Source organism: Pagrus pagrus (assembly GCF_965226575.1).
Source record: "Pagrus pagrus genome assembly, chromosome: 18".
In the NCBI taxonomy this organism is placed as follows: domain Eukaryota; kingdom Metazoa; phylum Chordata; class Actinopteri; order Spariformes; family Sparidae; genus Pagrus; species Pagrus pagrus.
Genome location: NC_140202.1, coordinates 24,754,779 through 24,779,587, shown reverse-complemented (window position 1 = coordinate 24,779,587; position 24,809 = coordinate 24,754,779). Strand labels below are relative to the sequence as shown.

The window sequence follows — 24,809 nt, the reverse complement described above, 5'->3', positions numbered from 1 at the left end:
CTGCTCACAGGAGACGCCTCGCCTCCCCTAACCTTCCCTCTCCTCCCTCCTCCCCTCCCCTCTGTCTCATTCCCCCCCCCCTTTTCTCACTCTGCTCATTGTGATTTGTCAGCTTGGCCAATGCCCTGCTCCAGCATTACATCACTGTGCACCCTCCTCTCTCTCTCTCTCTCTCTCTCTCTCTCGCTCTCCCTCCTCCCCTTGCTAGCTGCTGCTGCTCACCCACTCATGACCACCTCAACCACAGACAGACAGGGAGGGATGGGTGAGACTGAGCAGTGACGGGGGACAGACAGAGGAGAGGATGTGAGACGGAGGAGGGCGGGGCTGTTCACCGAGGTGAGGGGGGGAAAATGATGCAAGCCTCTCTTGTCTCCTAGCAACACTCCCATAACCCTCCTCCTCTGGGTTCATTAAAATGAGACAAAAACAATGAGGGCGAGGAAACACCTGATCTGTTTTTACAAACTGTATGAAGGTATACCATGCCCCTTTTCCTCCCAAATGCACAGAGGATTCACTTTTGATTAATTTGATTCGACATATCTGTTGATGCATCTTACCCAAATGTTATCTTTTTGTTGTCCTAGCCTGTTTATATTGTTTGTATTTATTGTTGTAATTATTGTATTTGATTCTTTCTGACCTTTAATCAACCATTGTTAAAGCAGTCCACTGGAAAATGCCTTGTGCATAATCTGGAGCCGTCAGAGATATTTCCTTAAAGTGAATAATTCTAGCCAGCCGGCCCGAAAACCGCAGTATTTTGGGTAAACCAAACAAGGTTTGAGGTGGCGAACACCTGAAGACGCACTGATGTACCATGCTGTTGCTAGCCAGCCAATTTATTCATCTTAGCGAGTGTGCGTACAGTACAAAGATTTATTGATGGTGGATGATGTCAGGATATTATTGGTTCAAAATGGTCATATTTTGTTTTACAGTACAAAAACATGATTAGATTTTGTTATAAGAATGCAAAGAAATAGATTTTTGTAATTTCATTTGCATAATATGACGTGGGGTTATGATCTAACATGCTTGAAAAGGTATTTTTTATTTCATCTGGACTGTAACGCAGCTGTTTTTACAGGCTGAAAAGTGCCTCTCCTGGAATCAGTGGAGTGCCCCTTTAAATCCAATATGGCCTTGAAGCTTGTGGATTCGCAACATTACCCACAATGGCTTAATACAACCAGTGATCACAACCACTGTATTGGCCTGTAAATGATACTGGAGTGCCATTTCATTTTACTTCATTACTCATGTATTATTCTACTGGGATCACTGAAAACATCTGCAGGTCTGGAGCTACAGCAAAATCGCTTATGCATGCATCTGTAAATATACTGCCTATTCCCAACAGTCATATTTGTTCTACACAGGTTACTTCTTCTCATAATGGAGAACAAATCCCTGCAAAATGGGTTGCAGGGATTTCCCAACCATTATACGGCTTAGACGCAGTTCCCAGGCTGGTTTGAGCACCTCCTAAAATCAATGTGGAGAGCATCAAGTAATGAGTTTTCCCCAGATCTAATGGGTGGGTCTTTGGGTGTTGTTTATTTATTATCTGCTCTAGCTTTCTGACTTTTTGTACACAGAAATGATAATAATAGTCCAAAATTAATGTGAAATATCTTTTTTCTTCTTCTCCATAAAATGTAAGCCTCAAGCTTTAGACATAACACCGATTGTAGAGAAATTAGTTTTTAGTGTAAAAGTGATTTAATGGGTCGTTTCCTTCCTTAACAGCCACGAGACGTTTGAGTAGCTATCATAATATCTTCCTCAGCTCCACTAATCTCCTCCTCTTCACCAGAAGCTCAGCGGGAAGCGGAGAGCGATGTAAGAGGATTAATTCAGTGGGGGATACTCCGATTAGCTGTGAGCTTTAAACCTGAAAACACTTCTACATTGTGGGCATGAGAATTGGCTGAAGTGTTTTGAGATTGATGTGATGAAACTAAATGAGGCTTACGTCACAGTGAATACAGACTCTGTAGTGTTTGAGTATTAAGGAACTGAAAATAGATTATTATGAGAGAGAGCGAGGCAGAACTTAAGATTCCTGGCTCCTGAACCAGAGAGTAAAACTGTTTACGCGTATCCATTACAGAGCCGCGAAGGAAAATCTGTCCTGATGAAATATTAAACATCTTTCTGTGTAATCCCTTGACTTTCTCTCGAGCACACAGATACACTAAGTGCTGCTCTGAGAGGACCGCTGAAGTGATGGTAGTGAGGCGGACAGACGGAGAGGATGATGGGATGGGTGGATCAAGTTCCTGCTTTCCCAGCACACACAGGGAGGAATCGCTGCGTCTGAGGTCACGGCTCTGCAGCCTCCAGCAGGACACAAAGAGGATAAAATTACTGCCCAGGAAGCATCAACGCAGCAGAACCCAACACGCTCTGCTAGTACTGCCCCGAGCAAAAACAGTCACTGTTATTATAATATATGACTATAGAAAGATGTGATCTCACAGGACAGCAGCACAAGAATAAAAATGAAAGTTTATTATTGATCGTTATGTTACTTGCACTCTGCATGTGCGTAATCTCCGCTGAGGATGAGGGAGTATATCGTCATACTTATGGCTTAGTGCTCCGGGGCCCCAACAGAGCAATATACACGTCTATTTAACTCTGTACCCTGAGGCTTTGACCAGATGATGTAACTTTTTAGAAATCCCATCATCCTCTCTGTCTGCTCGTCCCATTTTTGATGTTTCAGTTAGTGATTCACTCACTTTAATTCTCTCTAAACATACTGCATGCTCATCCACATCACCTTTAACTAAGTCTCTAAGGACATTTTTTTTTGCCCTGGGTTTCCATTAAGATATGTCAAGGTTTCTGGGGATGTGCAGTCTGACAGAAAGGCTCAAGGCACTCAGGGCTAAAGAAAAGCATTGACGCCTCCTCTGCATGGTCCTGAGGATTAAAAAAATATACATATATATTTTTTTTACAGTTAAAGGGCAACTGCTTAATATAAGTCCCCACCGATGTAGAAATGAAACCTACTCACTTGCTTATTTGTTTATTTATCATTGAAGACTTTGGGGGAAAAGACAGCGTGTCCTTTTTCTTTAGACGCTTAGGGGGAAGGCTGAAATTGAAATCTGGACACTAAACTGCTGTTTTTTGGGTACTAAGACCTTCAGTACATTTCTGTCTTGTCTGCATCCTCTATTCCCTGCACGCTCCTCAGTTAAATCTCAGAAGTGAAATAAAGAATATTCAAGCTTCCTGTTCGAGACTAAACTGAGCTCTCGGTGTTCAAAGTCAGTCTGCTGAGCAGTAGCTGCAGAACAGGAGACGATAAAGTAGAACCGAGCTGACAGGAAATCCATACTCTGCAGGTCTGTTCTCTGCAGGCGGGAGGGCGGCCGATTTCACCTCCGTCACAGTCTGACATTTTCGAGACAGCGCAGCAGAGGAACGCCTGCATGTATGACTCAGCGGAGGGTGATTATTAAAGAGCACTGGACCTCGTGATGAATCCCCGAGTGGCACAGCATAAAATGTTAAAGTCACTATATATTAAATCATATTCTGTCGCCTTCTTGTTTAGATGCATGTTCAGGTGGAATAAGATATTGTGGCTGGACATGTAAAGTTGGCTGTATGTACTATGTATTCAGATCTGTTAGGTCAAGGCATTCTTTGGTGGTTAAAACTTGTCATCTTCTCAACAAAATCAACAAAATAACTGAGAGTAGAAGGATTTGAAGAGAGTTTTTATTCCAGTAGTTTTATTCCATCCAAGCACAAAGGCCGCAGACTTGACTTTATCATCAATTAATCTCAAGACGAACGGAAATGGGAAGTTTATTTTAGCGGCCATCAGCCTTTAATGAAATTATAGCGATGAGTCGAGTTGATTATACGAAATCAAATCGCTTTTATTGACTAAACAAGCGTAGCATCTACACAAACACGGTATGCACCTTGAACTGTGGTTTGTAATCCGCCAATAAACTCTAAGAAGAAGGAAAGAAGAACAACAGGAAATTGCTGTTCCTGGGTAGAGTCAGAAACTTCTATGAACTTCTTTTCAATATACAAACATTTTGTAAGGTCACAGTGACCTTTGACTACCGAATTCAAAACAGTTCAACCTTGAGTCCAAGTGGACATTTGTGCCAAATTTGACGAAATTCACTCATTGTCTTTCTAAGATGGACGGACAACCCGAAAATGTAATGCCTGCAGCTATCGCTGGCACAGAAATCAACAAATTCTCAAAATTTGGGAGGCAGGAAATAGAAAATGACCTAAACAGTCAACCAGTTATCAAAATTGATGACCTCAAACCAGCCCTACTGCTTTCATACTTTTACTCTACAGATGTGAAATTGCAGAGGAAACAAGAGTTAAATAGCGACTAACACTGCCAAAAAAAATGAAGCCAACTGACGAGTACCTTCAGCTGCAGCTTCTGGTCTTTCAATATAATCTCCTAAAACCTCTGAACATCCCCGAACCCTTCAAAAACTCTTCGTCTATGTTATCAAGAGGAACTGATTCTCATAAAACCTGATTACTGGATTTGTGCTCCTACAATATATAACCACTAAAACAACAGTTTTCCTTGAGGCTCTTGGGATTTTGAGTTTAAAAAAAGGATAACTTGGCACTGATCATTAAACGTGCGTCAGTATGACACAATCGGCTGCCAGAATCATTTGACTTCAACATGCTTTAAATGCACAGACAGCAGACAAACACAGAAACATACACCATGAGCCACAGAGCTGCACCGATGCAAACAGACCAGAGCACAGAGCACGGTGAGGTCAGATGACAGGAAGTGGGCGTGGCACGATGACGGACAGACACAGGTGTCACCTCTCGCTCTTCTCACGTAAACACAGGGGATGGCGGTGTGGTGAGCTGAGAGGAATCATGGGTAAATGAGGGATGGGGCCCTGTTGCCATGCAGCAGCGAGGCCATTCAGAGCCACGGATACTACGATCATCGTCATAACATTACCACTGTACCGAGGTTAGAGAAACATGCAGCACCTTTTTAGGCTTCACTCCTCGCTGCGTGGTCGGAGGAAAGAAGGGAAGGAAGTGAGGAAGGATAGTAGGGAGGGTGGAGGTTAAAGGTCAAGAGTTGTCAGAGGCATGCTGGAGGTGACGGTGGTTGTAGTGAGACGGTGCCCTTCAAAGACCTCAGTCAAATACACAGTACACATATTTTCACAAACACATCTTCACGTTCACACACACATCTCTTCATTCAGTTCATTCTCACACACACGGCACATTAAATATCCTGTTAAATATGAGTCAAACACGACTGATGTGTTATTAAAATAGTGTCTCTCTTCACAGTGATTACATTAAAATATAGTAATATGACACACATTCTTATGCATTTTTGTTGCACATATTTGTTTTTATTAAGAGCTCAGTTTTGAGTTTTTATAGACTTTTGGGAATTTTGTGTCATTGCATCCATGGGCACAACTGCAAAACTGCTAGATCTAAATATTCTGAATTATATCTTTGCATTTTTCTCAAAAATATAAATAATTTGTGGCTATACAGCCAGAATCATAAAGCTAAAATAGATCCCTTATAGAGCAATAAAAGGGGAATATTCCCATACGTTTATTTATGTTAAAATGATCTCAGGGGAGCTCCTCCATTTCTGTCACTTATTAAATAATCTGTCTGTGTAGCACAACACACAGCTACTTTATTTATGAGTAAACATCGCCCTCTGCTGGTCAGAAAGGAAAACAGACGCTGTGGCTCAAGATTTAAGATCTGATTTGGTTCAACACAACTTGTCAGACTTGGTAAAATAATTTTTAGGGATTATTTACAAAAAAAATATCTGTTTTCATATATCTGAAATCTGTTTTTGATTATGGAGGAAGACAATGTGAAATTATGCAGGAAAAAGGAGTTTATGATCTCTAGATTCTACATAGTTTATAATATTTAGCTTTATTTTTATATTTTTCCTTTGTGCTGTAAATTACTACCTCTAAGCTGCATACTGTCAGTGTGCCACAGACTAAAAGTACTGTTCATTTTATGCATAGATAGATTTTGGTTAAATCTCTTTTAGACTGAATAAAACACACTATTGAGCAAAGGAAGTGTAGCTTAATCCTAAAAAATACTAAAAACAAATATCCATATACTCATGTGAGGGCTACCAAGCATCTTTCCACACAGTTACTACAACACAACCTGTTAAAAAAGGAAGATTTGTTTTGAAAAAGTCAGTCAGAAATGAATCAACTCTCACTGTTGGGAGAGGCTGAAAAATCGGAGCAGGTGTGGCGTTATTTCCTCCAACAGGAACACACTGGGTTTACTTTAGATAACACAGAGTTTGTGTGTCTGTGTGTGTGCAGGTATGTGAGTTTGAGTGGATCCGTTTGTGAGTCCAGGTGTGTGCTGCCGTATCTGCTCCTGACTTCCTGCAGGGGAACTTTCTCTGTCGCGGTGCAGTGTTATCTGCTATCTGACTCACCAGTTTAGTGGACTTGGGCGTCTCCAGGATCTCTGAAGTGATAAAAAGGACAAATAAAGAAAGTGAGAGGCCAGCTGTCATATTAAATCAGTGTTTACCGTCTTTTACAAGGTATAAAGTCCCACAAAGATCCTGTTGCAAACACATTAGAGTCAACACTAACACACAGCTGCAGGAACTGTGCTGCTGAAACACCACAATCACGTCTCTAAAATTAGTTTCTCTGTGTCCATTTTCTCCCTTCAGATGAAAATAGAGGACAGTAGCTGTTACTTGTGTGTTGGTGATTTCAGTATTTACACCCCTTTACTCTTATCTGATGGTGATTTAACATGTCGGTTTCATGTGTGAATGAACGCCCTGGTCAACTTTACGCCTACGCATGACAACAATCTTTTCATGTTACTTTCAACAAGGCACACGTCTGAATTGACTGCCTTCAAATTGATGCAAAGACTGCAGCAGCACAAGGTTAAACATGCAGAGAGAGGAGATTACTATAATAAATGTATTATCTCAATGTCCTTGCACTCCCTGTTATGCCAACTACAGATTAATAAATCAATGACCGTCAAGCAAAACGTTTTACATACAGCACCACAGTCACAGCTAAAAAAAGAAAACAGAAGACAGTTAATCATTATAATTAACCAGTGTTCGGTGAACATCGTGGCTCTTTCTATAAATGTGCTGTCATGTCTAAACTGACTTACAAAAGTTACCTTTGTCTGAGAGGCATCACTTTAACTGGAAGATGAAGCAAGAAATGTTACATATTCCATGTCTGAAATTGGCTTCATTGTGCCTCTGGAGACGAGCATCAACTGGAAAAAATACCACTTCAGTAATTACTAAAAAAAACAATGAATAGAAAGTGTTTCATGCTTGAAGTAGGGAGAAAAAACTGCCAATGAAACAAGTGAATATTGTATAAAAACAAGCCCCTATATCTCACAAAAATATGACTTTCTAAGTGTTTGTGTCTTATTTGATATTTTGACTGGAAATGTAGGCAATTATACTCGTTGAGACATTTTTGCAATCATTTTTCTATCTTTATTTAGGTGCAGGGCAGCATTTACAGCAACCCCTGCGTCATGAGAACCCTCCTCCGTGTTGTGGCTTTTAAATCTTTAATACGAGAGAAACATCTCCATGTCAAATAAAACATCTGCTCTCATCTACGGTCTCATTTTTGTTGCCTGCTACTGAAACATCAACAACACCACAATTAGCTGCTAAGTGTGTAAGCACTTTTTAACATTCTGCACCAGGAAGTGGACGATACTAAACCGAATACGATGCACCAGCCGCCGCCACCCCCCTATTTGATGTAGCAGAAGTGAGGCGTAACCATGGAAACAGAGTGCAGCTCCATCCTCCAGAGGATAAAACATATTAGTGACCAGATGTGGAAAAAATAGGCAATTTCTTTTCTTTAGTTGAAAGTAGAGAGAGGACGTCTCTTAAAAACTGAGTATTAAGTCAGAAGCTTTTCTGGAGCTTCCCTCAGCAGATGAGATGATGATGATGATGTTATGATGAAAAGCTCCGGCTATTAACGGCCCCCGTAATGAGACTGTTTTGTCAGCTGGTCTCAAATGAATCTCTCATGATTACTGTGACTTTGTTCTGCAGCCCTGTGTTGAAAGTGAATTAAGATGTTGCTGGCAGTTCTTCCCGAATCATCTTAAATACTTGATGTGTTGCTGTTAAGTCTGACATTTACAGATCATGAGCTGGTAGACACTTCTGCCCCGAGAGCTTTACTGGAGCAACAGAGGGATTCAAACCCACAACTTTGGCAGTGATGGTGCCACACTCTGCTTGATCAGTGACTCATCATGACCAAAATAAAACCACAGGATGTCCTTGTAATGAGATATTTACTGAAACTTGAGCAGAAACTCGAAACCACAGTGATTAACAGTGGGTGAGCAGGCAGAGTCACACTGCCTTGCTTATGCACTTATACACACACACAGATGCAGACACAGCGGATGTGGTTAGTAAGTGTCATTTATGCTCAACATCCATACTGTCGGCACTCTACACTCATTTAGTCTGTATTTCTGCAGGTTTTGTGAAAGCTTACGGATAGGGACCAACAGAGCAGTACCTCCGCTAGTCATGGGGGGCAGTGCAGCTGTGTAGGGAATAGTTCAAGCGAGACAGGACCACAGGACAAGAGAAGAAGTTTTAAAAATGGCAGAACTTTTTGAGGAAAGGTTAGAGGAGTTTAACATCCGTATGATGTCACCTCGCCTTGGCACAGAGACAAACAGTTCGAGGTCCATGCGATACCGATTGCTTTCAAATACCGCTGCATGTTTAGCACTCTGAGCATGCATGTCCCCTAGACAACTTCCATTTCAAGAAGGTCAAAATCGACATGACTGCACTTTGTCTGAGCAAATTTCCCTTTTATTTTGCTGGTCAAGCACCTCCAGAATACTAAAAAACTGAATGTGTGTGTTCTTGCCTCGTTTGGGAACCCTGCCAGTGCCGGGCTCAGGTGTCTCCGGAGACGTCGTGTCGGCCCCATCATCAACCAGCTGGATCTGAGACAGAGACACGGAAATAGGAAGAAAGACAGCCAGAGACATTTAGTCATTTCTTCCAAAACATCACAGGATCTGACTGCCAACTATCTTATTCATCAGCAGAGCTGGCAGGGAGCAGGCGACAGATGTTAAAGGGCAGCCACAAAAAAATTAAATTGACTTGTTTACTGATGTTCATTCAAATGTAGCACCCTCCAAATGAGCCGTGCACTTTCCATCACCATAACAACCTTTACAAGTGGAGTGCAGGCTTAGTCAGCATCAGACAGTCTTTTAGGCCAAGCGGGGGGACATAATGAGGAGGATTAGAAATACGACGCCTAATCGATACTGAAGCTGACCTGTATCTGTCTGTACATGCACAGCTGGGTCACAGGTAGCATTGACACCATGAGGAAGTCACTCTAAGGGCTTGAACCTGGCATCTTACAGGTCAAAACCACAAATAAGATTCAGTATTAGGTGTCAAGTGCAAGTGATTTAAGATGTCACCTCCACCACAATAAGAATTTTCTCTTTGGTACTTAAAATTCAAGAGTGGTCCAGGCCTGTTGCACAAGCCATTAACTGATACCATTCCTCATAGCGTTAAACCCGTGTAGGAGTTTATATGATAAAAATAATACAAAGTGGAATGTAATACATATTTTGTTCTGCGTATATCAGCAGGTCCCTGCACAGGGTAACATCCTCTGCTGCCTGTAATAAAATATATCCTCTTGTCCTTCTTATGAGTGTCATATTTTGCTCTCATTTTTGTCATGAACTGCTTTTCTTTAGGAGGATGTTTTTGTATCGAACTTAAGAGTATTCTTACTTTGTTGTTGTCACAGTACTATAATGACACAGCATTTACAGTACTAGTGATATTTTTACATTGTTTCTGGTCCCCCTATATCACTAATTACACTGGCTACACTTGCTCTGTTTTTGTCTGCTGATTTCCTTTGCTTTTACTTTGACATTTTTGTGCATGACACTTGCACTTGCATGTAGTCATACAGCGATTTGGGGGTGTCCACTGAGCCCCTTCCGGTTCCCTTCATGGGACTGTGATCTCTTTCCTAAGGACCCCATTTCAGAAGGGTTTGGATCTTGTTTGAACCGTGTTTGTCAGATGAAAAGATGACTTTGAAGGTCAAGAATGTCGCAGTGTGTCATAAAGATAATAAGATAATCAGTGAACTCCATCTTTTCTCACATTATGCATCACCTCTGCATGAAAAAACATTTGAAAAAAAGTTAAAGTCACAACAAGTCTGGTCACATTGACAGCTGCAGTTATGTGAAAGTTAGTCAGTTCTGTGAGCTAGCTAATTTACGGGACCAGATGTACAAGGTTTCAGTTACGGTACAGTAGGTAAGTCAGTCTTAGGATAAGAAATATTCTTGCAGGAGGTCCAAACAGGTTTAAATGGTGCACTGTGGAGATTTTTTGGTCCCGAACACACATGCACACTGGTGATGTGACACACATTGCTGCCAATGGTTTTCACACTATTCCACTGATGGAAAGGTGGCGATAATGTGACAAGAAAAGCTGCAATGTGCCAAGAACGACAAGGAAGAAGAAAACTGCTAGCTAGTTAACATGACAAGTGGGAGACGATTGCCTTCAGGGGCAACTTTCATCAAGCTGTTGTTGCCCCATGTGAAACCTGAAGTCACTGTTTACTGTTCTTCTCCAAAACCTAACCAAGTATAGTTTGTTGCCGGAACCTAACACATAGCTAATACGACCCTAGCCTCCTGCATGACTTTCAAAGTTTTGGCAGAAAGGATTTCGGGCAAAAAGTCTCAAAGGCAAACTTCTCCCATAACCATAAACACAGATGTAAACAATGCAAGATTTTATATACTTTGACATGTCGGCTACACAAAATGCATTGTGTAACAGTGAATTTAAACATAACTTTTGTTTGTTTGCTGTAAAAGAAAACTCCACAAGAAACCTTGAACTCTCACTCCAAAGTGAGAAATCTGCCATTTCAAACAATTAAAGCCCACCAATGATGTTCAATAAATGCTATGAAATTTAACCCAGGTCCCCCCAAAATAAGATTATTTTGCTTTCCTTCCTCTGGGATATATTCGACTTTCCCCTCCAGGCTGCCACATGTAATCAGTGGCCACTGTATCACAGAGGGATGCTATGCGGTATTTTCTGGGAGAAAATAATAAAGTTGTTTTGATCCAAAACAACCGAGCATGCAGCCTGAAGCAGAAGAAAAATGCTGGCACCATTGAGACAGCAGAGGAAAACATCAACGCCCACACAGACACATGCATCACATAACAAGAAAAACAAAATGTCAAACATCTTACAAAATAAGAAACAATAGATAAATGGTGGGAAAAACGGTATCATTATCCGCTTTAAGTTTCTAGCACTGGACAAGTTGTAACTGTAGTTACCTGTGATTGTCTCACAAATATCCCACGATTCTCCTCGCAGGTAAAGTAACGTTTGCCCTGCACGGTGCCGTCGTTCTTGCCTTTGGCCTCGTCCAGGATGACTCCCACCCACTTTCCTGAGGCGAAGAGCGTGTTGCCAATGTAAGCAACCGTGCCGCGCTGCCCCTTCCCGATCACCTCCACCAGGGAGCCCACTTTGACGGGCCGCCCGCCCCCGTCCGAGCTCATCCTGCTGCTGCCGCTGCTGGTGGTCTGAGTGGGACAAAGGAAAACACAGAGAGAGAGTTGGACTTTTAAAATAGGAACTCATATTCATATCAAAACATTTAAAGGGGCACTCCACTAAATATACATATCAGTGTAGGTGTCAATGTAGGAGTACTTCTCAGCCTGTTGTATAATGTCTTCTGTGGCTCTGGAGGAGTCCTGTCTGAAAGTCTGATGATGATGTCATCAGGGAAGTCTCACCTTGGGCTTGGTGACTTTAAAGAAAGCCTGAGTTACAAACTGGAGGAGTTGAGTTTGAAAGGCGTGGGTGTTTACCAGACAAGGAAGTGTTTCGATGCTTGATATAGACCAGCACCAAATACTGTATCACCATTTGTTTTTTAAAATCTGCATGCCACAAGTTCTCCTGAATACTGAATGGTTGTTGCAACTATTCAGGGGGGTCTCTTTGACCCTGAACATTAAAAAAATAGGACTTAAGGTGGCTTCACAAGTGCAAACTAAAGCTGTTCAGTGGATATCGTCTAAAAAGGAACCATTAGCAGGATCGTGTCTGCACACAGAGGCATACTGCAGTGAGGAAAAGACTGCAAAACAGTAGTTTAAGTGTCATTCTGAACCACTCGGCTGTTCAGGACCACACAGAAAGTAAAAGCAGGAATTGTCCTGACCTCCACTCTCTAAATGTCAATATAAGCTTCTTTCTCTTTCTAGCCGAAGAGCCAAATTTCTGTGATAAATCCATGGAAACAATCACACGGTAAAATGTTTCAACAGGGCACGCTTACTCGTGCTGCAATATTTTGTAATCAAATAATCCCGCATAACCCAATTTTCAGTGTGATGTCCTAGAACTGATGGTGACTCAGCAGAACAGCTCAAAGAGGAGCAGCAGATATTATTACACTGAGAGAACATAGTCTGACTCTCCTTCAGCTTACTGTAAACATACACCGTCTATATGCTGCTGTTTAACTAAACACAGAAACCTCCGCAGGACAGTGAGCCAAACACAGACAAACAGCAGCAACGTAATGGCATTTTTAAATCCGGGTCTGTCTCATCCACTGCAGGTTTCTGCAGTCATTAGACAGTTCTCGTTCTTTGATCCAAGCTATTTTATTTCTGACACTATTTTTAACACATTTCTGTGGAAATATCAAACAAAAACTTCAGTATCTAATTTTGTTTGTATAAAAGGGATAATATGTAACATTCCCGCATTAAAATCTACTTTTACAGAAATCAATTTTGTTGAGTTGTGTACTCGTTTCCATCAGCTCATGACGGAGAATGAATTTTTATGATTTTTCATTGCCGTTTGCTGCGTGCTATGTTTGAGAATGAAGACAACATCTCCCATGATGCCACGCTACTATATGACATCACCAAACTTCGACTTTTGTTATTGTTTTGGTTGAGAGATCCCTCACAGCAGAGTTTAGATACTGTGCTTTTGATAACAAGTTACTATGATTTTGATGTACCGATATTGATAGCTGAGTGTTTTTAAAATCGGACACACACATCAGTTTTTTAACAAACACAAAATAAAAAACAAACACTTTTTTTAAGCAACCCTAAAAAGTTTTAACTAGCATATTACAGCTGAAAAATGTACTTGTCAGTGCTCTCTGGTGAACAAACTATGTTATGGCTCAATGTTTCAGTGTAAATGGACAATAAAGTTGCATCGTATCGTATCGTATCGTGATCGTATTACACTGTTTACAGCGATATTTGTTCGTCATTTGGACAACGCTTTGAGTCTTCTGCAAAGACAAGACATTTTCAGGAAGCTAGCACAAACTGTATATCTGTATTTATACTTTATACTTTATTCTGTATGTCTGTACTGACACTGTACATTGTAAATCTTCTGTATATATTTTTATCCAAGTAGTTTTATGGTTTCACACAGCCCTAAGAGGTGATTGGCCACTCTAAATTGGAAATAAGAGGAAGTAAAAAACAAATCATAAGCAGTTATATCTGGTTAAATCTACAGGCCTTAACAGTCAGCTATTGATATTGCACAAGTTGGGGACATTAAATCTAAGCTAAAGAGTAAAGTATAGGTTGGAATGTGGTAATATAACAAATCTTTTGTTAAACATAAGCTGAAAGCTGCTTTCACTTCTTAACAGTCATTTTTGAATGGTTTACATTTCTCAACCATTGAACAATGGATTTACTGCTCACAATCCAGACTGTATATGAAGAAAAATGGTCTCAGTCACAATGGAGGGAGGTGTAGGTCTATTCTCAGCTTAGTATTTATGGAAACTAATTGGTTCGCTGCTGAGGCATAACTCAGAGCTACAATCAGTTTCTTTCTCTCATAAAATATCAATATATCCAAACATTTTGTTGGCAAAAACATGGAATATTATCATCTCCTCTTCACGTAGACCTTCATCTTCACTCTCTTAGTGCTTCCAGACATCATTGAACAGCTGCAGATGATGATCTTTTATGTACATCACTGTTGAGATATTCAGCTGTGTAGCAGCAGCGATGCCAACCCTGAATTCCCATGATTGCTTAAAGTCTAATTAACCTATCTTATAATTCATGACCAACAAGGAAGGAGACATTTTAACTGGTCGTGTGGAGTAAATGCATCCTTGAGTCTTTGTTGAGCAGTTTCCACATCACACCAGCTCCTCAGATCTTTTATTCAAGCTTCAACTTCTATTTAAAGACATAAAAGAAGCAGGAATCATTCGTTTACAGCGCTTCATAGCACAAATGCACCTGTCAACAATCTGCAATCAGTCATCCATTGGGGGTTATAATTCCTGCCACCTTTATAGTCATTAAATGATGTAAACAAAAGAGTTTTGTCTGCCAGTCTGTAATGAAGCACTCAGCGTAGTTCAGTCATTGCTCCGACCTGTTCGTCATGTGCTGGAAGCAGAGGACCGAGGAGGACGTCCTGAATTATTTAGTGCCACTCTACTCTTAAAACACACGCGAGCTCACACTGACTATGATGCAAAATAAAAATAGGATAAAAACAGTGATACAGCCTCTTTTTCTGCACTGTAACACTTACAGTGCTCTGACGAAGGCACTGATGAAACTGAAGATGGTACTGCTTTGTTTTCTCAACAAAATAAGCATCATACACATGGTTTTAACAGATAAACACCATGTTACACAGGCTAGTACACAATATAAAGACTACTCTTGATCTATAAAGGGTTTTATGATCTGAAGAAAGAGGTAAGAGTAGCTGAAAGGTACTGTGTGAGCGAGCACTGATGTCATCCCTCCCGGTGACAGGGAAGCTGCTTGACTCAGAGACGGATGACAAACAGGAAGTCTTCTGGGGCTCATGGATTGTGTGTCCAGCAGCCTGCTGATAACAAAAACCCCTTGTGAAGCCATTACCTGCCTGTCATGTCTCATGTAATAGTCATAACAGAGGTCTGAACCTCAACATCAGACCAGCAACGTTGAACCCGGAGGGGCATCCGAGAGCCGAACAAAGAGGCGACAATTCAGACAGAGGAATGCAGCGCTGAAATGGATTAGAAACCCCTCTATTCAAAGTAGAAATCGACATGAAGCAGATGACAGAGTGAAACAAATTGAACAGACGTAACAGGAACAATGGCGCACCGATCAGGACTAAGTTAAACACCACAGTCTGGCCCATTCATTCACCTCACAACACCTCGTACACACTCACCCGGGTGTACGTGTTCCTCCTAGTCTGTGACATGTTTCCCCAAATTGTCTCGTCTGAAGGAGCGTGTTACTGGGGTGAGCGTCAGCCAGACAGAAGGGGGTCTGGGAGAGGGGTGGGGGGGTTCGGTGATGCTGCTGGAGCGTCTCCCTCTTCCTCTCTCTCTGTCTCTTTACAGGATCACACCATCCCTCTCCTGATCCTCAGCACAGCCTGGGCTCCCAAAACTCCTCGTCTCCTCCTCTCTGCTGCTGCCAGAGGAAAGCTGCAGGAGCTTTTGGCCTCTGTCAGAAAGTTTCAGAGGGGCAGACGCTGCCGATCCACCCCTCCGATGAATGGACCGGAGGAAAACAGCAGAGCGAGGACAGGAGGAAAAAACGGCCAGGCTCAGTCTGCTGTGAGTGCATCAGCTGAGCGGCAGCACTGCGCTGCGCTAGTGTCTGTGCTGGCTTCTGCAGGAGGGAGGGAGGTTTAGGCCCAGACTGAGGTGCTGGGTCCTAAAGCCTGCAAAAATGCTACTCAAAAGCTTCTCAGAATAAACTTGACAGTCATTATTCCCATGCAAGTCCTCCTAATTAGGCATGATGCAGAGGTTTGGAGTAGACAAACATAACGGTTGGCCAATATTAGCCCATCACAGATATATTGGTATGAGCATGTCTGGTGTCTGATATGGGCCAATATGGAAACTTATTTTTTAACAGGACATCATGCAAAAGATGCAGGGTTGTAATTTATGATAATAAACTCCCAGTGAAGTTTATTGTTGTTGTTTATTGTATTGACTGTTGAATATCCTGCCTCCGTTATATACAGTATGTGTCTGTCAAAGTGTTTGATGAACCACGTTTGAAGGATCATTGTTTATGCATACATTCTGTGTATGAAGCATAATCGGCTGATAGATTGATATTGGCAATTTTTTGCTCCTTTATATAAACATTGGCCCCCAGTCTCAGTCATTGACCCACCCACAACACTATCCGATTGGTTGCACGTCACAAGTAATAGCCTAAACAGAGAGGCTGAGTCACGCCCCTTTCAGTGGGCCACCATGGGACCTTATTTTATGGTAATGGTATCTCAATGGTATCTTTATGACAAACTGTGACTTTCTTGACTTGCAATATGATCTTTTATACCGACATAAATAATTTGTGTGATTCATGGCACAGTTCAAATGGGATCAAAAATGTATTTGTCTCTCCCTGTTGACTACTAAACAATGTTTTCTCCAAAACAAGGTCTCATGGGACGCACTGGAAAAGGCGGGATTTGCCTCTCTATAGCCTATCAACACTGAATAATGTGAATCTGTAAAGTCACTTGTAACTAAAGTTGTTAAATTAATGTGATGCAGTGGAAGTATAAAGTAGCAGAAAATGTAAAGTACCTCAAAATTGTACCTAAGTACACTACTTAAGCAAATTCTTGTTAGTTAAAATCACTGGTTATATTACATTTTGACATTTTTATTTTTATTTTTACTTTTACGTTACAGATCCTGAATAAAACATATCAGTCAATCCCTAGTTTGGAAGTGTTTTAGAGGCACTGCAGTCGAGTTCAGTTTCTTTCTTAAGCCACGGTAAAATCAGGACAACTGGCAGGACGGAAATGCAGGCGGTAAGCATTTTGAAAACCAGTCCAACTCAATCTGAAGCCGTTTCATTGTGGTTGAACACAAAAGGCCCAGGTGATGCTCTGTAATAATGCAGCACACTGTAAGCAAAAGCCAGTAGGTTGCATTAGGGCCCCGCCTGATGCTGTGGCCCATCACAGAGCGAGGATTAGCTCTCCTTTATCAGCTTTTATCAGCTAACTGCGTGGCTGGGCCTTTTTTTTAAACTCTCTCTATTTCTGTGTTGTCATCTTTTTGCAATGGAAGCAAACGCTGCAGGGTTTCTGCGTGAAAGCTTTCAGCTTAGAGGCTGATGAGAGATGTGGTAAGAGTATGCATTTAAGGATCAGAACAAAAGAAACAGACCATTCAGGACCAGGGAGATATTTCTCTTTCTGTCGAATAAATGCATTTCTCATAATGCTTCATCAACCAAGAGTGGACCAGGACAACAACATGTACTGTCTGGAGGCTCTGAAATATCTCTACATATACAGCAGGGACTACAGATTAAGGTAGAATATGTGTTTTTGGCTATAGAGCCTTGATAAAACTCAGAAAATTGCATTCAAAGTCCGAAAAAACAGACTCGGATTTCAGACATGGGAGAGTTGTTCACAGTTAAGGGTGTTTAGGGACAAAATCAACCTCTGCAGTCTCTTTGCACCCTTTTATGCAAATGACAAAGGCAGAACCAAAAGTGTGGGGAGGGTGTGGGAGAGGAGGGGGAGCCCTTATCTCCCACCAAAGAAAAAATAACGAGAGAACCAGCAGACGGCCAAAATCAAAGAACTGCTGCCTCCTTACAGAAAATGAGGACAATAGGACAGAAAGAGGCGTCACCAGTTCAGCCAAGCGCCGCTGCGAGCCTCTTTAGACTGGTGCACACAGGAAGGTTGCAGGAACAGAGGTGACACACAAGGATTTTAGGAGGAACATTACGATCACGGTGCACCTCAGCCGGTCTGCAGGTCCAGGAGGGACAAATCGACGTCATTATACAAGGTAAGGATGAGCATGTCTATGTCCTTGAAGCTGCCGCTGATTGAAATGAGGAGGAGAAATATGATTTAAGTTCGTCATGTGTAAAAGAGATTGCGTCTTCATAGAGAAGTTGAATAATGGGCTAAAAAAATGCAAACTGCTGCGTCAGGGCGCATCAAGGTGTCATCATTATGTCACCAAGGTAAAGAATTCTTAGGTACGTCACAAACGATTCTGTTTAATTCAATCAAAGGTTGGTAATTTGTTCATTTTACGTTAAAAATAATGATACATGCTTGATGAAAGCTTTCAGATTGTCTTCAGATTGGTGACTTAATACGACTTGCTGTCAGAAAATCAAATGATTCAGTGTAGAAAGATGAGTCAGAAACTGATTGAGCAACCGTTCTCCGGCAGATATTTGTTATTTTACCAGATAAATGGTTTAAACTATTGATTAAAATTGGAATCAATTCATTTTAAGTTGAATTCAGCATCAGTGGTGTCATTCATCATAAAAGGTAATGAGGCCAGTGTGACTAAACTTCCTTTAATCCATATTTAAACACCAGAACTGATCATTTAAGCCTTTTTTAATCAATGCGACTTTAAAATGTGTTTTACTGAAAATGTGGTGTTGGCTTCATGATTGTAATGTAGTGATTACGTTTCATAAAAGTGCAAATATAACTAGTCTGCGATCATCAGATTTAATTAACTTTTTTCTCTAAATTATAGCTTGTTTACTGTACCTGTAATTTTAGCCATAGGCCTGCAGCTGTCAATTATTCTTATTATTTTCTCGATTAACTGATGAACTGTTTGAACATTCAAATTTGAGCCCGACAGATATTATCGGCCGATATTGAACTCTCACAGATATATCGGCATGGACATACACGATATCTGATATGTTTGATATGATTTACTTACTTATATTGTTATCAGCCCCAAAAAGCTCCAACAGTCCAATATCCAAAGATAATGTGATGATAATGATAAAAGGATTAGTTGATGACACAAATATGACATTTAATGTCTGGATTCAGAGAATTTATAGTATCTTTGCTTCAAAAAATGTTTTAAACTGTTACCAATTACCTAAAATGTCACTGATTTATTTTCTGTTGACTAATTGCAATTATAGATATTTAATTGTAAGCCTTACATGTAGTGATTCATCAATAAACTGGGTTGTAAATCAACTGAAAATAATTTAGAAGATTTTGTTTTACATTATTTTACATCAGAATTTGAGGATAGTACTTGAAGCTTTGGGAAACTTTAATAGACATTTTGTTTTCGCAATGTTTTAACATTTACTTTGTGACTACGAATAATCAATTGCAACAGTAATCAGTAGATTCATTGCTAACAATAGTGGATAACACATTAGCTAATTATATGTTTGGCTTCCTCTTCACTACATGCATGCTAATGATATTCAGCGTGGTCTCAATGCTACAGTATGCACACAGGAAAAAATAGGTCATCCATGGAAAACAGGGGCAGAGCCAGTTCATTCCAGTACTTCACTCCAATGTGTATCAAATTAGCCTGAAAGTGCCCAATTAAACTGCCTGGTCAATAAAAATAATCCCTGCAAAATATAAATAAATCCTCTATAATAAGAAGAGAGAGCATGTAAGGCTTAAATCTGTCATTTGGTGCCATCTAGTGAGTTTAAAGCCCAGAGACCTCAGCTCCAAAGACATCCTACTGCCTTATTGACCTGAATAATGTTATTTATTTAACATAATGAGCATTTATTATTAAAAAAAAAAGCTAAATAATACCAATATTTTGCCTGTTATCTCTGGTGGGAGTCATGATAAATCACAGCATGGGTGTGGCTGCAGGCTGACATGACAGTGTCCCCCGTTAGATAAACCAAATTGGATGAGAAAATTAAGGAAATCAATCTGGATTTGGGATTAATTAATTTAAACCAGAAGAGAGCCCTTTGATCCCATTAGGGCTGGATATCTGGATCCAAAAGGCGTCCATAATCACCAGCCAATGCTAATTAAATATCTGTAAAGGTCTCGACTCCATAATTAGTCGTTTTTATGTGCAAAGGTTTCATTTTAAACAGCTGTGACTCACATTAAAATCGTGAAATTTAACGCTGATGTTTGGTGCTGTCAGCTGTCAGTGGGACACTCCCTGACTGGCTGCTAGCAAAGATAGCTGTTAGCCTCGGTTGTCTTTCTCATAAAAAAACCTCATTACGCTTTAATTTTATCAAAAAACACACATATATGTTGCTATACATGTGTGCTTATGTATTTCAATTGTTTCTCACACCGTTCAGATGACATATATGTGCTGAATCTTACCTGTTTGTGTCCTAAAATCCGGCTAGCCGCTCAGCTTCGTCCCTGACAGGCTACATCCATCCATGGAAGTCTGACCGGACACATCCGTGTGAGGTGTCCGAGCTGCTGCCTGACCCGGCCCGCCTCACAGACACAGAGGAGCCCGGTGATTTTCTAAACACTGTATCACGATATAAAGATGGTAAATATATTACTGCATTCCCTGGTAAGTTTATGACAGCTTACAGACACGGTTGTGTTAATAATTAATTTTTTATGTGAGAATTTAGTACATTTAGGGCAAGTCCTCTGATAAATGTCATGTATTTTTCTCCTGATTGGCCTCATTAACTTTTACTACATCAAGCACTAGTGTGTGTAAATACATTTTTATTTATTATATAAAAATAATAAAAAGTTAAGGGGTAAGAAAACACAAAACTGAGGTGGGCAGCAGGGGAAAATCACCAAGATTCACCAAATATTCACCAAAAAAAGACAACAAAAGGAAAAATAAAACAGTATTTTTGTATTTTTGTGTGCATTTGATGTTCTTACAGTACTTTATTGTATTTCTATATGAGCAATTCAGCAGCAAAGACAAAAATGTTCTTTATTGCCTGCATTAATGGACAATAAAGTTTTTGAATTTGAATGTACGCACGTGTCCACATTTGTTTTATGTGAGTTTGCGTCAGGTTTCAGCAGTTGTTTTGCATATTTATTATTATACGAGTGTGTTCTGTGTTTCAGTTTATCATCTGGCAGAAAGACAAACTTATCCTTCACATGGACAATGACATTAAAGTTGAATATCCACAGCTGAAACTTGATGTACCTTCCCAATTTAAATCACCAGTTTTATATGAAACAGAGATATTCATAAGATCTGTAATGAAAAAACGACAACCTGACATCCTCAAAGCTTGTGAGTATCAGTCAGGAACAACAACGGTAATAGTTATGCATCCTGTGGGCAAAACAAACCCCAGAGCAGAACCTCAGTATTCCCCTGACCCATTATTATCTGATTCAGTTCTCGGCAGGATCCTCGCCCTGTGGCCACAACCTTTCTCTTGCTCTTACTCTAATAAAAAAAGAGACTTGTTCTTCGCGATTGACTGAACAGTTGCCGGACTGTCTTTGATGCCTCAGGCTGCACAATTTTGGTTAAGAAAGAGAGGAAATTGCGAAGCTGTAGGGTTCAGTTTCAGAATACTGTACATACAAATCATTCTTAGTGAAGAGAGACTGGAAAATAGATTAGATACCTGGTCCTGGTATGAACAAATAAGACAATAGGTTATCCAGATTACTACAGAGACAGACACATCACTGATTTCAGCTTCTTAAATGTGAATATTTTGTTTTCTTTCCTCCTCTTTGACAGAAAACTGAATATTTTTCAGTTGTGGACAAAACAAGACATTTGAGGAAGTCATCTTGGGCTTTTTTTCACCATTTTCTGACATTTTATAGACCAAACAACTGATAGATTAATCAAGAAAGTAATCGACAGATGAATTGACAATGAAATCATCATTAGTTTTCGCTTTTATGTTGTGACTTTGAGTCTCAGGGGTAAAAAGAAGAAATTGTAGGAGCATGGTCAGATCTATCAATTTATTCTTAGTATCATGTAAAAATGAAACCATTTACAAAATTAAATAATCAAATAACTTTCAAGAAGCTCATCAACACAGACCTTTAACAGCATGAACATGGACATTGCAGACATTTCTATCAACTATTTAAAAAAAAAGGTGTTGCTGCAAAACACAACTATAATTGGTCAATCTGTCCTGTGTGTGTCTGGAAGAAGAGGAAAACATGCCTGACCTTTTACCTCGAGTGTGTTGAATAAACAGTTCCTCATGTAATCTGACCTGTCCTGAGTGTTTAGTTGCCTTAACTGCAATGCATGCTGGGTAGACATAAGCATAGAAACTGGGAGAATGGACGGTGCTGTCGCCCTGATATGCAACACAGCCTTGTGTTTTAGTTTAGGAACACTCAGTCCTTTTTCCCATCTTTCTGTAAATCCAGTCTGTACTCAAACAGTGTAAAGTTTGTGATTTTGGCAACGAGCTCAGGAATGACAAACTCTCTTATCTTCTCGTAGCCCATGTGCTCATACAGCTTCTGAGCGTCCGTCTGCACCACAGAGGTGTACAGGACGACTGCCGGAAATCCCCTTTCTCGAGTAAAATCAGCCACTGTCCGACACAGAGCCTTAGCGATGCCCATCCCGCGGTGACTGCGCAGTACTGACATGCGCTTCAGCTCCAAGCACCCAGCTACTTGCTTAGCAGGCAGACAAGCCACTGAGCCAACCACCCGACCGTCACTTTCAGCCACCCAAAAACACGAGTTCTTCTGCTCCAGGTAGGTCGCACTGATGTTGTTGAGGTCCTCACTGAGGGAGCGATCGATGTATCTCTTGAACATGTAGACAACTAACTGCCGGGCCCCGGCCAAGAAGAGGGTGATGGCCAGGATGGGCAGCAGGAAGGACTTGGAGCTGGTCATGAGAGCGCAGAACAAACACATGAGCACCATTTGGGTCAGTGGCTGTTTCAGGAGGTGCATGAAGGACGAAGGGACGTGCTCACTCATCCCCAAGGTGAACATGTCCTTCACTGCCTCAGCATCGTCATCCCGATACTTCCGGATCTGAATGCTGGCCATGGCTCAGCCCTGGGTTTTAAAATGACAGGAAATGAAGATGTGAGACAGTGTATAGCCTCATCTTAAGATGACAATATATATCATAGATATTGCCCAGCTCTATTGGATATTATAACTCAATATCCATATTCGTTCAGACTTAAAAATCCAGTTTCAGTCTGATTTTTAATTTAAAGTACCCCAAAGTGCACCAAAATTATAGATAAGATAGTACTGACATTGTAACAGACAGAGTCTGAGAGGGATTTATTTTCAGAATAAGACCTTTTACTTTAACAGTGAAACTGTCCATAAATGTTTTTTTTGTATATTCATTCTGTTTACAAGTTAATGAATGTAGGGCCTTTACTTTTAATCGATATATGTGGTAATTATTGCCTAGTAAACCAAAACTAAGTGTCATCATTACAAACAGCCCTGTCTTGCACAAGCAGTATAAACAACAAACACACCATGAGTAATTATTGCTGCAGGCTCAAGTTTGAAGAAAACAAGGCAGTTTCTGTGACCCTCAAACGTCACATGAGGGTCAACCACTGTTTAACGAATTTAAACAAAAAGCCAGGGTACGTTAGCAATGCTAGCTCTGCTAGCCACTGACAGATTTAAACACACAACCATACAACATAAAACAAAATGAATATTCAGAGCTTTAACTACATATGTGCTTTCAGAAAATGTCCAAAGACAAGACGTTAGCTAACTGTTAATTCGTCTGATTAGCTAATAGCAGCTAGCACCAGTGCTAGCCTCACAAAGCTGCCAAGGATGTGATTGCTTTTCTTTGATTTCATTTGCTCTGAGACTCTCTGCACGAATAAACATAACTTACGTGTCTTGTTGTGAAGCTCGGCAGCAGGGTGTGAATGTACTGAGCGCAGAAAAGTTCGCCAGAAGTCCAAATCGTCTAATTTCAATGTCCAATTCCCCACTTCCAGTATGTTGCGTTCACTGAATGTCGACAGAGTGGGAAAATTAAAGGTCACGTCCTTCCGATATGGGATTTCCGTCAGATTAAACTCCACCTATTCTCTCGTGGGATTGTTGAAACTTCTGTCAAACATCTGCGATATATTCAACGCGGAATGTCGATCAGGCTGCTGATGTGAAGCGTTTATTTTACAGCATTTTACCATGGATGTAGGTAATTACGAGCCGTGCCACGTAGTTGAACGCAACCTGTACCACTTCCTGTTTAACGCGGATTGGTTGCCACTTGCTGGCGATTGTCTACGTAATTTGTTTATATAAAACAAAACATCCCCACTGTCTGGTGCAACTTCACCTGTGTGTGTGTGTGTGTGTGTGTGTGTGTGTGTGTGTGTGTGTGTATTTTTTTTTGGGGGGGGGGTATATTATATCAACAGAATATATTAAGAACAGCATTACCATCTGTTTTTGTTAAGGATTCGCAAAATAAACCAATAAACCAACTTGGTTTGCATATAAAGAGAAACCAAGGTCAAACGTTCAGGTATATTACCGGAAGAATGCACAGTTTTTTGTGGCACACCATGTTGGTTAATGTATTAATCATACAGCCACTGACAGAATCTGTCAAAACCCTGAGGGGAAAAAACCTGAACAATGCATGAAATAATGGACATATGGTCAGCTCTGATGAAGCGTTGTGTCATTTGAAGTTCGTGGTGATGATTTTTGTTATACTTTGCCTTACGCGAGCAACATACATATATTAGGGGGAAAAAAGGAAAACTCACAAAAGCACCAGTGAAGGTCACAGAGGTCACAAAACCCTGAGGTCAAACCGCCGCCATAAGTGTTGTCACAA

General features: G+C 40.7%; 2 protein-coding genes across 8 annotated transcripts in view; both read right to left on the bottom strand.

Annotated features, from left to right (window-relative positions):
- The window catches only part of dctn1b (dynactin 1b), a 32,793-nt gene extending 16,979 nt beyond the window's left edge, over positions 1-15,814 (bottom strand). For 4 of the 7 annotated variants that reach the window (XM_084381380.1, XM_084381382.1, XM_084381383.1 and 1 more), the window contains exons 1-5: positions 15,410-15,814; positions 11,485-11,736; positions 8,988-9,066; positions 6,506-6,537; positions 5,035-5,055 (exon numbers count right to left, since the gene is read on the bottom strand). In XM_084381380.1, coding sequence (XP_084237506.1) covers positions 5,035-5,055; positions 6,506-6,537; positions 8,988-9,066; positions 11,485-11,736; positions 15,410-15,442 — 417 coding nt within the window. In that variant the 5' untranslated portion in view covers positions 15,443-15,814. Of the gene's footprint in view, positions 1-5,010; positions 5,056-6,505; positions 6,538-8,987; positions 9,067-11,484; positions 11,737-15,409 lie in introns of all 7 variants that reach the window. The other 3 variants (XM_084381378.1, XM_084381379.1, XM_084381381.1) reach the window with 1 other exon arrangement.
- A 6,124-nt stretch (positions 15,815-21,938) lies between these two features.
- On the bottom strand, positions 21,939-23,973 carry LOC311274001 (putative N-acetyltransferase camello). The gene is made up of 2 exons (XM_084381386.1): positions 23,850-23,973; positions 21,939-23,026 (listed from the first exon to the last, which is right to left on the bottom strand). The coding sequence occupies exon 2, from the start codon at positions 23,015-23,017 to the stop codon at positions 22,343-22,345; it is 675 nt and encodes a 224-aa protein (XP_084237512.1). The 5' UTR covers positions 23,018-23,026; positions 23,850-23,973; the 3' UTR covers positions 21,939-22,342.
- Positions 23,974-24,809: the final 836 nt, after the last annotated feature.

Excerpts from the sequence above, each read along its gene's own strand:
- LOC311274001 (XM_084381386.1), bottom strand. The coding sequence starts at position 23,017 with ATGGCCAGCATTCAGATCCGGAAGTATCGGGATGACGATGCTGAGGCA.